Raw genomic sequence first — 15,568 nt, forward strand, 5'->3', positions numbered from 1 at the left:
GTCTTTCCATGGATAATATGTAACATTAAAGGAATAACTTAGGTATTTAATAATATGAACTCACGGACAATTTAGGTTGGCATTAAACTTATCCTAATATCCTAACTGGATATGATAGCAATCAGTTAAGATATTACCATAATACCTTTGTGTCAGCTCAGTATTGAAGTTTTAGTGATATTTGGGTAAAGAGCCCACATGTAGCTGATGTGGTCTGGAATATTTTGGGCGTCCCCAACTGTAGTAGCCATGGTTATACCCCACATCCACTAACACAGGGGCTATTGGGTGCAGGCAGCTCTATGAATACCCTCCACACAAGCTGACTCTATTATCAAAGGATTGGGACGCTGTCCATACAGCTATATTCTTCTTCTTCCCACTGCACGTGCCCCTCATCCCACCGCATGTCGGTGGAAAGTAGCGAGGTGGCCACTGGACCCCATTCTTTGAAGAAAGAAACAAGAAAAACCCAAATATTTGAAGGAGGTAAATAAAAGATTATACGTGCAATGAAGATATTGAACTTTCCCCCCTAGAAGCATGATGCTCATGTCCATTGGGGGATTATCCATTAGGCACGTGCCCTAGGAATGTGTCCATGCTAGTAAACCATAGGGGCTCCAGCAGAGTCCAGCAGTCCTCATGTCTAGAAGCCAACTGAAAAATTTGGTTGGTCCATGGGATCCCACTTATTCATTCCAGTTATTGTTATATGTCATTAGGTCAGTATCTAATTAGACAGAACTTCCTTCAAATTGGTGACTCCCAACACAAACCAAGTTGATGATCTAGGATTTTTAGATGTGATATTTTATATCAAAGTTGTGTTTGACCTTTTAGTGTTAGCTGAACACTTAACAAGTACACTTAATTAGTGCCACAATTAATGAGAGTTAATCACTGCAGTAATCCACTAAAATGCACCAAGTATAAAAAGGGTTAAGTACCGAAAGAATTTTAATGCATAAAAGCTGAAGGCAATTTTCCATATAATGCTATATTTAATTGTCTCTGCTAAAACATTTGGGTCTGATTATCTGCTAAGATGCACGTCCTTTGAAAAACAAAAGTATTTTCAAAGGCAAACAAAAAGGAATTCTTGTTCAGTCATCAGTTATTAATGGCGTTTGGAGACCACCTAAACTTTAGACACAGAATCATTAGCCCCACTAAAGGAAGGAGACGTTATAGACGATTGAAAGAAATGACAAATGCCCTCTTCACATATATTTGTTGTCTTGTTGTGAAGATCTTTTTTCCACCCTGAGTTATGGTATAGCTAGGCCAAGACAATGCCGAAGTCTAAGTCAAATTCCTATGGAATGCCCATTTTTGGATCTTTAAGATTATTTCGTTTTCTGCAATGTTTGATGAGAGTCTTGTTTAGCCGGAATAAAACATTGGGCAGTTCGATAATTCTGAACACCAGTGTTATTACATTACCTAGTTGGGCAGATTCTGGCCACAGTGGATCCCAGCTACAAAGAAGAAAGGGGGCAACATTAAGAATTAGGCATAAGGACATGGAAATACATAGATAATTGTTTGACTATTTTGCAGTGGTATGCTGTAAGCTAGGTAGACCAAGCCTAGAGTAGTAGATGTAGGGTCAGCAGCCCCTGGGTCACTAAAGCAAGGGCCAATCAACCCCAGAAATATATTACTAATCAATGTCATGAACATGGAGCCACGGGGTTCATTGCTGATGGAGGAAATACATTGTGAAAGAAAACTCTTTTAAAATTGTATGGCCACCACGTACACTATTATCATAGGAAATATTACCCTATTACAAAAGTATTAACCCCTTAATGACAAAGCCCGCACATGTACAGGCTCAAAATGCATTGTTTTCAATGTGGGGTTAATAATGAGACAAGTCCATTTGTTCACAGATCAAACCCCTGGAAGAAAATGGTTTTGAAACATCACAATGATGCAGTTCTGCACTGTGGGTGGGTTTTCCTTTTGGCCCAATATTAAATATCATACCTTAGTATTGTGTAATTTGTGCCCCTTACCTACAAATTCCCCCAGAGTTTTTTCGACTTTGGTAATATAAACCAAGCAGTACCTGGACTTTTATCGCATTAATGAAAACAGAATACAGTATGTATGTATCTATTAGACTTGTGCATTTTGTACAAATGTGTTTTTGTGCCGAATTTTACCTTTTCGTCTGTTCGTCGGAATAACGAACGCAATATAGGACGAAAGAAACGTAACATGGATGTGCGCAATACAGAAATCTTTCATTTGTTCATTCGTTCATCGCTGTGGAGGAGAATCTCGCCATTTTGATTCAACTTCTTCTACGCGTTTATTTCTGGCTTCCATGGCAACCAGGCAGAGAAATGTGAATTTACGGAAACGAAAAGGTTTGTACGAATTTTCTCCGAACCAAAGAAAAGGACATTTTGTCCCTGAAAACTAACATGAAAATGAACGTGAATTTCCACTGGCGCCCGAGTCTAGTATTTATTGCTTTAAAATCTTAATTTTAATAGAACTAGCTTTTCCCATTTTCAAGGACGTAGTTCAACTGTGATTCTTCATAAAAAAATAACAAAATTGAAATTTGCCCTCATGCTCACAAATTAATATTAAAGGTAAAATTTGAACCATGTGTGCATTTTCCATCCAATCGCCAAATGAAATTTATCAAACATACTGAACAGTCTGTTAAAATGGATTGATTAAAGCATTCTTCAAATTGCTTTATTTTATCCTGGAGAATTATTCTAAACACAACAAAACCCTTTTTAAATTTTACAAGACGTTTTCAGAAAATGTAGGCCTTGTTGGGAGAAATTCACTAATTATATTCAGTGTTGGGGAGTTTGGTTATAATTATGCTTTTATTCCTGAATTCATGAAAATAATTAAATCAGTATATTGCATTTTCTTCCATAAATGTTTACAGTTCATATAAAATTCGTAATTCACATAAATAAAGGTGATATGGCGATTAGCTGGCTTTCTTATTGCAGGTTATTATAGTTTCCTAACAAAGTAAAATAGTTCACAGTCACAAAATAACAACATACATTTGAGACGAATTACATATGTGTAACATTATTATATATAACATATCATATTGGAGTGAAAATTGTAAAAAAAAAATAATTTTGCTTAGTATCTCTTATATAAGGTTCCAGCGCTGAAAATAAACCCAATTTATGGAGCAATACCCAACATAAATAAGCTTATTTTGGTTTATTAGGACCAAAAACACTCCGTTTGACACTAAAATATTTTATTAGATTTCAATGCCTTTAGGTTTGTGGGCAACAAAGTTTGGGAAGGTGTTTGAGAAGTTTTGACCCTTTTTTTCATGAAAGTATTTTTCTGAAGCTTTGTTATTTATTTTCTTTTTGAAAAACTTTTTCTAGCTTTTTTTAGTGCACGTCTTTGTATCACAGAGGACGGGGAAAAATGTCAGGACAAGAAATGTATGTTGGATAATTCTGGCTCTTCCACAGACTACTACTACTGATCTTAAACTCATAAGATTATTTCAAAAATCAATTAATCTAATCTAATTAATCTAAAAAATCACAAGTTTAAGGTTTAAATAAATTAATCATTATTAATATAAAAGCAGGATAATGCAGATATACAGCATACAGTAAAGAGGGGGGCACTTGTTAGTTTTACCTGCTTGAAATTTTGACATTCAAATAGACTGTGTGTCTTAAATGGGAAACTGTTTCACAACTGGAGCGATGGACCATTCTTACAAATTGTGGTAGATAAATGGAACAGTCTCCCATCAGAAGTGGTAGAGGTTAATACAGTGAGGAGATCTAAACATAGTGGGGTAGGCATAAAGCTATCTTGAATCTAAGATAAGACCAAGGACTGATTTAGATCTGAGTCTTTGCAGCAGGAAACATGGACAGACAAGATGGTCCGAATGATTCTTATCTGCCGTCAAATTATATATTTTCTATGACAGTTTAAAGGGATACCAATAAAATGTATATGTGTGACCCAATTTCATCAGTATAGTGTGTTACATTCAGCAGTTAATAAGATCAACACTAGGTGGCGCTCTTACATATAGAAACCATCTGTGGGATCAACGTGTGCGCGATATACATACATACGTATATCTACGGAGTGAGGAATAGGATTGCTTTAAGTTTTTAGGCATCCTAGCGAAGTATGTTGTTCATGAATTTTTTTAAGCATGTTTCTTTTATTCTTTTACTGAAAAAAAGCATAAATAAAACTAAAAACAATATTTAGTCGGTAATAGTCGGACTCAAATATTCCTTGATTGCTCTATTTCACAACCAGATGCAGTAAATACAAAATGCTCACAGTCGGGGTAATTTCGTTTCAAATGCCATACAAGTTTTTAAATGCTTTTCTTTTTATATTGACTAGAAAAAATAATTTTAATAATGTCCAAATTATGTTTTTTTACACCCTAATAGTTTCCTTTGTAATCCTTGGAATATGTAAAATAAATATTATTTACATTAGTAGAGTAATTATTTCAGTATATGTTTAGTTACTTTCAAATATTTATCGTTTTCTTTTTAGAATAAATATAAATAAAAATGTACGGTATATAATTTAGATAAAATATTATAAAATATAAATAAAATTGTCTATACATGTTAAAAATGCTACAACGTTATATTCAGTATTTATGAAATATTTCGTTGAAATACCTGGACTCTTTCATTTTATTTCGTTTCATGCTTTAAAACTGGAGACTTGGTGATTATACCACATCTTACAATGTTAATAAGATGAATGCCGAGAATGAATTGTGGCGATCAATCATTTTTAACCCTTCAAACGCCAGAGAGCTGCGCAAAACATTCGTACAACAACACACAGAAACGAAAGAATCCACCAAACCCATAAATATCTCTTTAACTACTAATTGGATGTAAGTGCTGGTAGAGTTCGCCAAACACAATGAAATAAGTTGTGTAAAATATTGATATTTACCATATGCCATTTGTGTTTATAGTACTAGAAGAAAATATGACCTTTTTTCAAAGACTCCAACCTTATCTGGTCTTGTACAATCAGTGCCTATAATTTGACCCAGACCAGGCAATCTCAGCTTATTTCATCATCATCATAAATATATGTGTGATTTATGGAGCTGGGCAGCTATCTCCAGCTATCAGATGGGAGTCCAGGGCTGGAGGCAGAGGAGATTGCAGCCCCTGCTTGAGATCTCCCAAGACCAACATTAAAAGATCACATCAAAGCCCTGGCCAGAGGTCCTGGGGACAAGGTAAGGGGCTGATTCCTCGCAGGGAGACATGGAGACTTGATTTCAGGTACCAGGCGTGTGGAAATAATGAGCCAAAGACTTAAAAGGAACAAACAATCCTCATTAGCCTAATGTGAGCACCTTAATCTTACCTTGTATTGTAATTCTCATTGTTACCCTGGAGTTTGTGTTATTTAAAGTATCCCCCCCCCTCCCGAATACACAAACGCAGACTTCTAACACAATAAAGAAAACGTCCTTACAGATAGAGGAGTGAAACCATACATAGAGTAAACATACTTAATTATTATTGTTATTATTATTATTATTATTATTATTATTATTATTATTATTATTATTTAGTGAAACCAAGTAGTGTACCAATGCTTTGAGACTATGCTCTGTAGTTCTAGATTGTCATTCTATCTGTTCTATAATTCGCAGATCCACATCATATTCCATACGAGGAACCCATACCGACTCTATTAGCGAACTGGGATTTGTATCAGTTTATTAGTATCCATCCCGCAGTAAATAAAAGCGGTTACTGCATGCACCCAGGTGAGAAATGTGTTACCCTCTCTGGGGTTATTGAATATTTCTCTGCCCTGTGACAGAATATGTGGGGTTAATATACAGCGTGTATCTTCTTCTTCTTCTTCTTCTTCTTCTTATATATATATATATATTATATATATTGACAATGCCACATTGTATCTGATGGAATTAAACATGGTCTTGTACAATCGCCCCCTGTCCCACCGAACTGGATCTGGTTTTATTAAAATATATCTTGGAATAATACACTGTGTGTGGAGTTATTAAAACATATTTTTCACTGGTACACGTTTTATGATTGTAATAAAATATACTCATTACTGTATCCGGAGTTAGGGACGTTTTGCTTCCCACTATTATACTGAGGCTATTATAATGTAATCTATATATACGATTTTATTAAAAGATAAATAATGATATTTTATTATTATTATTATTATTATTATTATTATTATAATCTTTTAAGTAGTGACAAGAATAATATCCATATACAGAAACAAGATTAGGAGGGCCTTGGTCAAAGAAACTTTTATTTTAGAATGTAAAATTGTATCTGTACTTATACTACATCTGGAGCTACAGTTACTCTGGATCCGGAGTTAAATGTATCTTGCAGCATTTCACTGTATCTGGATTTACATTTAATCTAGATTCCATGCTTTTTCAGAAATGATGTACTGTTATTTTATATGAGGATTTTTTATATATTTCATAAATATTATATATATATATATATATTATAGATATTATTTGTATCTACATTAAACTGCATTAATAAAAACACATCCTTTCGCTGCACACTTACCAGGAAAATTATGCCATTCCACATTGCCTTATTCTATCCTAATCGATAACCAGGGCTATTCCGCTTCTCTTTTCTTGCCCCTGACTTTATTGCCCGTATGGATCTGTGCTTTGGCGATATTATGCAGTTACTGGGGAGCTTTCTGGTTATAAAACTAGAAATTCCTGGTAACATTGAAGGAATTTCTACAACATGGAATATGTGAACGCAGTCTTAAATACAATCCCGAATCCATAAACGAAATAAAATAAAAATAGATAAATAAATAATAACAATACATTGTTGATATTATTATTAGTATTATTATTCATATTATTATTATTAGTAATAGTAGTATTAAATTTGGTTTGACTTGAAAAGTTACATTTACAGTGAGAAACATTAAGCAACATGTTAAGACTGATCCCTTTTTGTTACTTTTCTTGGTGAAAATGTATACCTGTGAATTATATATTAACCAATAAAAGTTTTGAACATATTATGCCCCTAGCTCCTCAGATGATAGTAATATGTTTTCAAAGTAACAAAAGGGCTTATTTATTTTACAAAACAATAGCAAAATAAATAATAAACTGGTATGCATAGAGCTGAAAAAATCTTTACTGCATTGATTATTGTCATTTGCTTTTATTTTAGATTTCAAAAAGCGATGCTTTGTAAGTCATTATTTTTATATAATATTTTACACATTGTGTGATAACTGAATTGCAGTTAAAGTCCCTTCACCACATTGTCAGCATCAATACAATAACAGCCTAAGATGACTAGTATTGCAAGCATCGATTAGTGTTTAACACCGTGTCTGTAATATTAATGACTGGCATGGGAGCCCTTCATCTAATGTCTATTGATTGGTTTTCATAGCAGGAGACAAATCCTCATTGATGTGTCATTTGTCAGCTGGGTTTGTGTGTGCTGTGTGTCTGCCTGTGTGTGTTTGTATGCATATGCTGGGGTTTGTGTCTGCCTGTGTGTGTTTGTATGCATATGCTGGGGTTTGTGTATGTGTTGTGTGTTTGTACACATGTGCTGGAGTTTGTGTATGTGCTGTGTGTTTGTATACATGTGCTGGGGTTTGTGTATGTGTTGTATGTGTGTGTGTGTACATGTGATGGGGTTTGTGTATGTGCTGTGTGTCTGTATACATGTGATGAGGTGTGTGTTGTGTGTTTGTATTCATGTGCTGGGGTTTCTGTATGTGTTGTGTGTTTGTAGACACGTGATGGGGTTTGTGTATGTGCTGTGTGTCTGTATACATGTGCTGGGGTTTGTGTATGTGTTGTATGTGTGTGTGTACATGTGAGGGGGTTTGTGTATGTGCTGTGTGTCTGTATACATGTGATGAGGTGTGTGTTGTGTGTTTGTATTCATGTGCTGGGGTTTCTGTATGTGTTGTGTGTTTGTAGACACGTGATGGGGTTTGTGTATGTGCTGTGTGTCTGTATACATGTGCTGGGGTTTGTGTATGTGTTGTATGTGTGTGTGTACATGTGAGGGGGTTTGTGTATGTGCTGTGTGTCTGTATACATGTGATGAGGTGTGTGTTGTGTGTTTGTATTCATGTGCTGGGGTTTCTGTATGTGTTGTGTGTTTGTAGACACGTGATGGGGTTTGTGTATGTGCTGTGTGTCTGTATACATGTGCTGGGGTTTGTGTATGTGTTGTATGTGTGTGTGTACATGTGAGGGGGTTTGTGTATGTGCTGTGTGTCTGTATACATGTGATGAGGTGTGTGTTGTGTGTTTGTATTCATGTGCTGGGGTTTCTGTATGTGTTGTGTGTTTGTAGACACGTGATGGGGTTTGTGTATGTGCTGTGTGTCTGTATACATGTGCTGGGGTTTGTGTATGTGTTGTATGTGTGTGTGTACATGTGAGGGGGTTTGTGTATGTGCTGTGTGTCTGTATACATGTGATGAGGTGTGTGTTGTGTGTTTGTATTCATGTGCTGGGGTTTCTGTATGTGTTGTGTGTTTGTAGACACGTGATGGGGTTTGTGTATGTGCTGTGTGTCTGTATACATGTGCTGAAGTTTGTATTGTGTGTTTTATGTTTGTGCATGTGCTGTGTATCTGTATACATGTACCGGGGTTTGTGTGTGTGTTGTGTGTCTGTATACATGTTCCGGGGTTTGTAGGCTGGGTGCAGGCTGTGTGATGACTGGGCCATTGATCAGGGAGCTGGGCTTTGACTCCCTTCCATCACAGGGTCCGCCTGGCGCCATCACACTTTACTTAAAAGACTAACCCATTCTCACTTGCAACTACCCGTTGAGATCCTTAAGACGACAAAAGACACAAAAGTGAGTGTTATTTGGTGCTGTGCCTGGGGCAAAAGAGGCAGAGAAAGAAAAGCCAATTCCCGCAGATCCCTTTTTGCTCTTTTGTATGAGTATTTCCCATTGAGATGAAGCACTCAACCGTGTGATTCCTAAAGTATTCTTATTAGCTATTTATTAATTGTTCGCATCTGGGTTTAATTGAGCAGCTAGCGACTTTTACCCTATAGAAATTAACCCCTTGTTTCCTGGCCACCCAACCCTGATAACCTGACCATAAACGTTCTAAACAAACATTTATCTGGAATGATTGCACAGTTTGGGAGAGCTGGTCCTTGTGTTCCTTGGATGTGTTATATATTTATATATATCACACTCTTCTTATTGTCTGGATCTCAGAGTCAAATCACAGGGATAAGGAGTCAAAAGGTGGATGACAAGCATGAAAACTGGATCCCAAACAATCGCTGAAAGACGATTTGCCTCAGGACCCTTCCACTGACTTCTGTCTTTTGATCTTTGTCCACAGCTTCCACAAGACAGTTGTGGTACAAGATCTAATCAACAGTGAGGCAATGTTATTCAAAGCATCTTCAAACAGAGGAGATAGAGAGCCAGTGTTTCTGATCAGCCCTATCTGGTAGAGAGGGGTCTGACTCACTGGGCTGCAATGTTTGTACTGAAGCCACTTAACACCAGCTCATCTTATCTCTTGTGTTTGTCATTGTAATGATGACACAAAAAAATAACAAAACACGAACTTAACATTTCAGTTAATGGAGACGGGGTCTCTTTTGGCCAGTAGACTTTATTTTGAATGTAGTTAAACAGTGGTGTCACAATACCAGGCTTTGTCTTCTTGTTTAGATTGTGGGTAAGTGAGTGAGATAAAGGGAAGGAGGTTGCTGAGAAGCTCTGGATGCAGAGGAGATAAATGTAATTATTGCAAATAAGGGAGGGATGGTGAGAAGGTCTAAATGGAGGAAGACTGGAGTATGTAAGAGGATGAGTAGCAGGGGAGGGTTAGGGGAATCCAGGAAGAGATGGTACCCCAAGTAGTATCTGCCTCTTTAGGATATGTACCCCCCAAGTAATATATGCCCTCTAAAAGATTGTACCCTAATTATTATTTCCCCCTTGTGTGTAAGACTGACCTTTCCACTTAAACTGTCAGCTTTAGGAGGAAGAGGATTCTTTACCTTCTCCATCTGATGCCTTGGGATTGTCATTATGCTTCATCAGCATTGGAAAGCGCTGTGGAATATGCTGGCGCTATTAAGATAGATAAGAAGAATGAGGCGAATACAGTTTGTACGTAGAGAAGTAATCTGAAAGTAGAGTTATGAGAGTCAGATGGAGACAGATCTGTGACTTAAGGGGTAAAAAAAAACCAAAAGAGAGAAGATGAGATAGAAGTCAAGTAGTTGGAGAGAAGAAATCAATTTGAAGCAACTAGAGTCACATAGAAAAACCCATAAGGGGCAAGTTAGGTTCTCTAACAAGGGATGAGCATAGAAAGGGTATCATATAATAGAAAGGGTATCATATAATAGAAAGGGTATCATATAATAGAAAGGGTATCATATAATAGAAAGGGTATCATATCACTGAGAGAGGAAACAAGCAAGGGAACAAAAAATGGACCATGAATGGGGAACCTGTTGATTGTAGGATATAGAAGACCTGTAAGAAGAGTTAATCACCGGTGAGAAGTGAACTTATGCTCTGGGAGTCTGTCAAATGATGTTATAGTCAGCTGGGACTGATACCTAGATTTAGAGAAGAGGGTCCCTTCAAGACACGATGTATAAAGGTGGCCATCAGGACCATCATTGGAAGGGATAATAACTAAAGACAGGCAGTCAGCGAGAGTCTGTGGGTAATAAGTCTCTGAGAACCTTGAGCTTGTCTGAAGCAGCAATGGCTAGAAGTGACAATAATGAAGACTAAGGGTACATCAGGTGAGGGTTCTTCAGACAGATGAGGATCTAAGTAAACAGGGATGATTCATTAGAAATCAGGCAGCTCACCCTGTACAGAAGCATCCAGGCATTCACAAACAAAGAAGTGTGTGGTTTCCCACTTCACACACAATTAACACACTTACCTCTGTGTATTTTAAGCTCTTAGAAAGTCATAAAATTGACTTCTGGAACTCAGTGTGTTGGAGTTTCCAAGATGTATGAGTTTGCGTTTAATATGTTTATATAATCATGTTTTCAATGTTTGACAGATCACTAGGATTTTATGAGTTATATTGTGGAAGACCAACACAGGGTTAATGATCTAAGGGAGCAAGACTCATGGGTGGGGGTGGAGGGGGCAAGAACATTTCAGAACTATCCACTGGCAGCTGGGTTATTGAAAGCATCATGGAGATTATTGGTGCCATGGATGCCCCCCTTTACCACCCCCTCCCACCCCTTCCTCTTTTGCCCCCAGCCACAGCCGAACTGGAGCCAAAGTCTGCCTCCAGGAGACTGCATCATTACTCCAATTATGTGGCTCTGACTTTGTCTGATCCTAAAACTTTTTTTGTATGTCGAACTCAGCAGAAGAGAAACAAGTTAACAAAATGAAAGGAATCAGAGAATAATTGCAATTACATTGTTGCAATCATATCATGCAATCATCGAAGTTCCACGAACTATTACATCTGTAAACTAGGCTGGCCTGAGATGCTCCATGTATGTGTGTGTGTATACTGTGTATGTGAGTATATATATATATATATATATATATATATATATATATATATATAATTTTTTATTTGTATTTTAAATTAAGATGTTAATATGCCAGCTTTACAAAATAAATGGCATTAGCTAGAGTGAGCTAGAGATCTTTATCTTTAAGCATTGAGTTATTTCCATAGTTAAATAGTCGCAATCGAAGAACCCGACACAAACTTATTAATGAAATATAGGTTGAGACGTTTATGAGATTCTGTCCGGGGTGACTCTGACAGCCTTAAACCGCATGAGCAAATAAGAGATTAAAACCACCTCTTCTGGATTCCCAGGCAGGGTAAGTTTGGGGCCCCAGAGAGCTTCTCAGGCGCCAGACTAAATGCCTTCAGCTCAGAGGTCTAAGTAAGGGAAAGAAATTATAATTGAATTTTTGAATTTAAATATTTAATTAACCCTTAAATATATATATATATTTATACACAAAATTTATTTTTCTAACTTCATGTATAAACTCAGATTTAGTGAACCCTTTCTGAATATATATATATATATATAAAAATATATATATATAAATATATATATAATTTTCAACGATTTCCCATCTATGCAATTTCTGATGGTAATTGTTATAAACTTTTGATAAGCGTTAAAAAACCAGGACTAATTGTCGGCCGCTATTTCTATCATATCAGCACCAGCTACGTGAAATATCTCCCCCCAAACCGAAGAAATGAAAGAAAAATAATATTTTAGAGAGTGTTTAACAAGTCTGTCCCTCAGAAGGGAATTTTATATAGAATTCCTGTTTTTGTAAAAACAAAGTGCATTTGGTCTTAAATCCCATCGAAAAAAAAAGAAGAAAAATACAAGAAAATACATTAAAATTAATTTATTTAACAAATATAACTATAATATAAATGATAATAAATTTCAAAATATACAGTATATTACATAGTACACATAATCCCTTCCAAAGGGATTATTGTATAAAAGAAATAAAAGATAAACAGACAGTGCTGTTAAAATATTAAATTCAATACATGTTCTCTTACATAGAAGAGACATTTATCCCTTTATCGGTCTTGTCATCCTGTGATATCAACGAGTTCATGGGCATAAATGGATGAATAAAAATAATACAAATCAGGTCAAATTAAATTGACATATATTTAACCCTTTAGTGTCGGATGACGATGGAAGGCATTAGAGATTTCACACATTTCTGCCACCAAATGGATTTATATTTTTCTGCATTTCAATTGGGTGTATTGTTTAAAAAAAAACTTTCCTTAAGCAACGGAATTAATTAGATAAAAATGCAAACTCTTTTTCGGTCATCGATTAATATTTATAAACCATTCATGCGCAACGTTCTAAATAAAGAACGTTCCATTGGTTCGCATGGTAACTGCTGAACTTTTACGAAACCTATATTTAGAGATATGGCCACATTTATCAAACAAATGCCGTTCGTTCGAGATCTTTCGGACCGTCTGCGAGTTCTTTTGTGCTCCTTCCACGCTGCTAACAAGATGATAAAGATATAAATGATGATGTGACATAGTATTTCTACAGTTCAATTCCCTAGGAACTCATAAATAAGAGGGGTACGGTGAAGGGGGGGTTCACACAAGGTTCTCCCGACAGTCTCTGAGTTAATCATGTTATTAGGAGAGGTGATACATGCTATAACCCACATGAGCTGTGTAAAGTCCCATTGGAGATACAGGCAGGGTTGGCCTCTGGAAAGGGTTTGATGACCAATTCAAAGAAGCTGTGGGTACAGGAGTTCCAAGAGGGAAGGAAATTCCAAATGCTGGAGGTAACATGGGCTTGGCTGCCATTTTTAGCTTTTCTAGCTCTGCTTCTTGTAGTCTTTTGGCCTTTGCTCTCCTGTTCTGAAACCAGATCTTGACTTGTGTCTCTGTGAGGTTGAGGGAGCTGGAGAACTCAGCTCTCTCTGCTATTGAGAGGTACTGCTTCTGCCTGAACTTCCTCTCCAGGGCCAGGAGCTGGGATGTAGTGAAAGGAGTCCTGGGTTTTCTGTTGGTCTTGTGCTTTCTGAGAGTGCAAGCAGGAGGACTCATCCTTCCTTAAAAAAACGAGAGAAAAGGTAAAGGTTAGATAAACCATTATTTAATCATTAAACAACCATCCTGATCACTGTCAGACAGGGTCTTCACCCCATCTATTCGAAAACAAGATGTAGATAATTGTCAGATGTCAACCAATAATTGCAACTTTATGCTGATCTGAAATGATATATATATTTGTTGACAGGGATATATTGAAACCCCTGTATATAGTATGTATAATAAATGTATCTCAGCATATGCTACTTAACTTTTTAGCCTATGGTTCAATATAGTTCACAAATCATAGCCACATTACATATCCAAATACCAGTAAAGAGCAGATGGTACTCAAATACATTATATATACCGTATATATATCAAGTACAAAGGGAAAAAAAGAACCTGCTTATATATTTAGAAGAGTATAATATAATTATATACATCTGTATGCATTGGATAAGAAGCATCTGACAATATAACACTATGTGATGCTGCCCGAGAATACTGGGATTTCATAATCCACAACAAGTTAATAGGGGAGAACTCCTTGTCCTGAATCAGGACTCAGTATTCACAAATAATATAACATGTCAGGAGCTGAAATAAGTACTCACTTGTTGGAGAGGGTGAGAATCTGGAGTTCTGAATCCAGGAGCTTCTCTCTTGTCTCTCTGGACTCTCTGATTTCACTAGTGCCTCCTCTGTGATTTTCATGATTCCTCCGACTGTAAAATGGCTGTTTAGGGACAAGGGAGATCCTGGAGGTTCTACTGAAACTATAGCTCCCATCCTGGGGCTGTGGGATGTTCCTGCCAGTGGAGATACTGCTGGGCTGGAGATCTCTCTCTCCCTCCCTGGCTTCCTATCAGCCATTAAAGCCTCCACACTGAAGGGCAGGGGAGCTGCAGGCACTTTGGGCTTGTCTCCTTCTTCTTCCACTCCCATTTTCAAGTTGGTTTGCATTTTCACTTTACTCAGAGAAGGTTCTTCAACTTTCACACCAAGCTGGAAAGAAGTCATCAGAAGACCAGGGGCCATACAGAGCCAGTCCTTTCAAACCCTGAGAAAGCTATTGAGATGTGGCTTCCATGTACAATCAACAAGGCAAATCCCTGGGCAGGCTGGATGTTTGTCACATATCAGGATGGGAACTACTCAGCCCTGGTTAATAAAGCAAAATCAAGAGTTGTGTGGACCAATCACAATAAAGAGGAGGAGGGATCAGGGCTGGGATAGGTCACTTCACCCCTCACACACATCCCCATAGCCCTCCCTTTACCCCTAGCCCTGGACCTGGAGCTGCTCTTCAATCCCATTCAAAGGTTGGCAGAACATTTTCTTTTATACAGTTAGCCAATTGCCCCTTTTACTCTGTGTTGTTTGCATTTTTGTTGTTGACTCCTTGCATAAAAGAAATGCTAATGAAATTGTTTAGCAGCAGTTCCCTGTTACCTGTATCATTAGTATGTGCCTTATTGCGGATAAGCAGTTTCAAAGGGATGTTGTTGGTCTTTTCTTTCTTCAAAAACACTTGCAAATTTTATATTTTACCAAAAACAAGATGCGAGTTACCTGAGCACAGAAGGGGATTCACTGTGAGGGTCTCTAACAACTTTTCAATGATGTCCAGGTCAATCTGGAAAAAGCGAAAGTAGATATATATTTTATAGAAATTGTATATAAATTTTTCTATTTTACCAAAAACAATATGCAATGATGTCCATGCCAATTTAGAAAAAGCAAAATGAATATATATTTATATATATATATATATATATATATATATATATATAAAATAACAAATATAAAATATATATTTAATATTTCTAGTTTTACTTGAGTTTATACCATATTTAGTTAATTACACCTAGAAATAACATATAAATATAAATTGATTTGATATTACATTAGTTTTATA

General features: G+C 36.6%; 1 protein-coding gene across 1 annotated transcript; it reads right to left on the bottom strand.

Moving 5' to 3' along the window:
• Positions 1-12,449: 12,449 nt before the first annotated feature.
• Positions 12,450-14,776, bottom strand: MSX1 (msh homeobox 1). The gene is made up of 2 exons (XM_053464210.1): positions 14,265-14,776; positions 12,450-13,667 (listed from the first exon to the last, which is right to left on the bottom strand). The coding sequence occupies exons 1-2, from the start codon at positions 14,686-14,688 to the stop codon at positions 13,243-13,245; spliced, it is 849 nt and encodes a 282-aa protein (XP_053320185.1). The 5' UTR covers positions 14,689-14,776; the 3' UTR covers positions 12,450-13,242.
• Between the last annotated feature and the right edge of the window lie 792 nt (positions 14,777-15,568).

This window comes from Spea bombifrons, chromosome 1 (genome assembly GCF_027358695.1).
Source record: "Spea bombifrons isolate aSpeBom1 chromosome 1, aSpeBom1.2.pri, whole genome shotgun sequence".
Classification (NCBI taxonomy): domain Eukaryota; kingdom Metazoa; phylum Chordata; class Amphibia; order Anura; family Pelobatidae; genus Spea; species Spea bombifrons.

Bases quoted from the DNA above. Each gene is read 5' to 3' on its own strand.
- MSX1 (XM_053464210.1), bottom strand. From the start codon at position 14,688: ATGGCCCCTGGTCTTCTGATGACTTCTTTCCAGCTTGGTGTGAAAGTT. The intron at 13,668-14,264 runs GTGAGTACTTAT...CGTTTTTTTAAG, and splicing joins ATTCTCACCCTCTCCAACAA to GAAGGATGAGTCCTCCTGCT.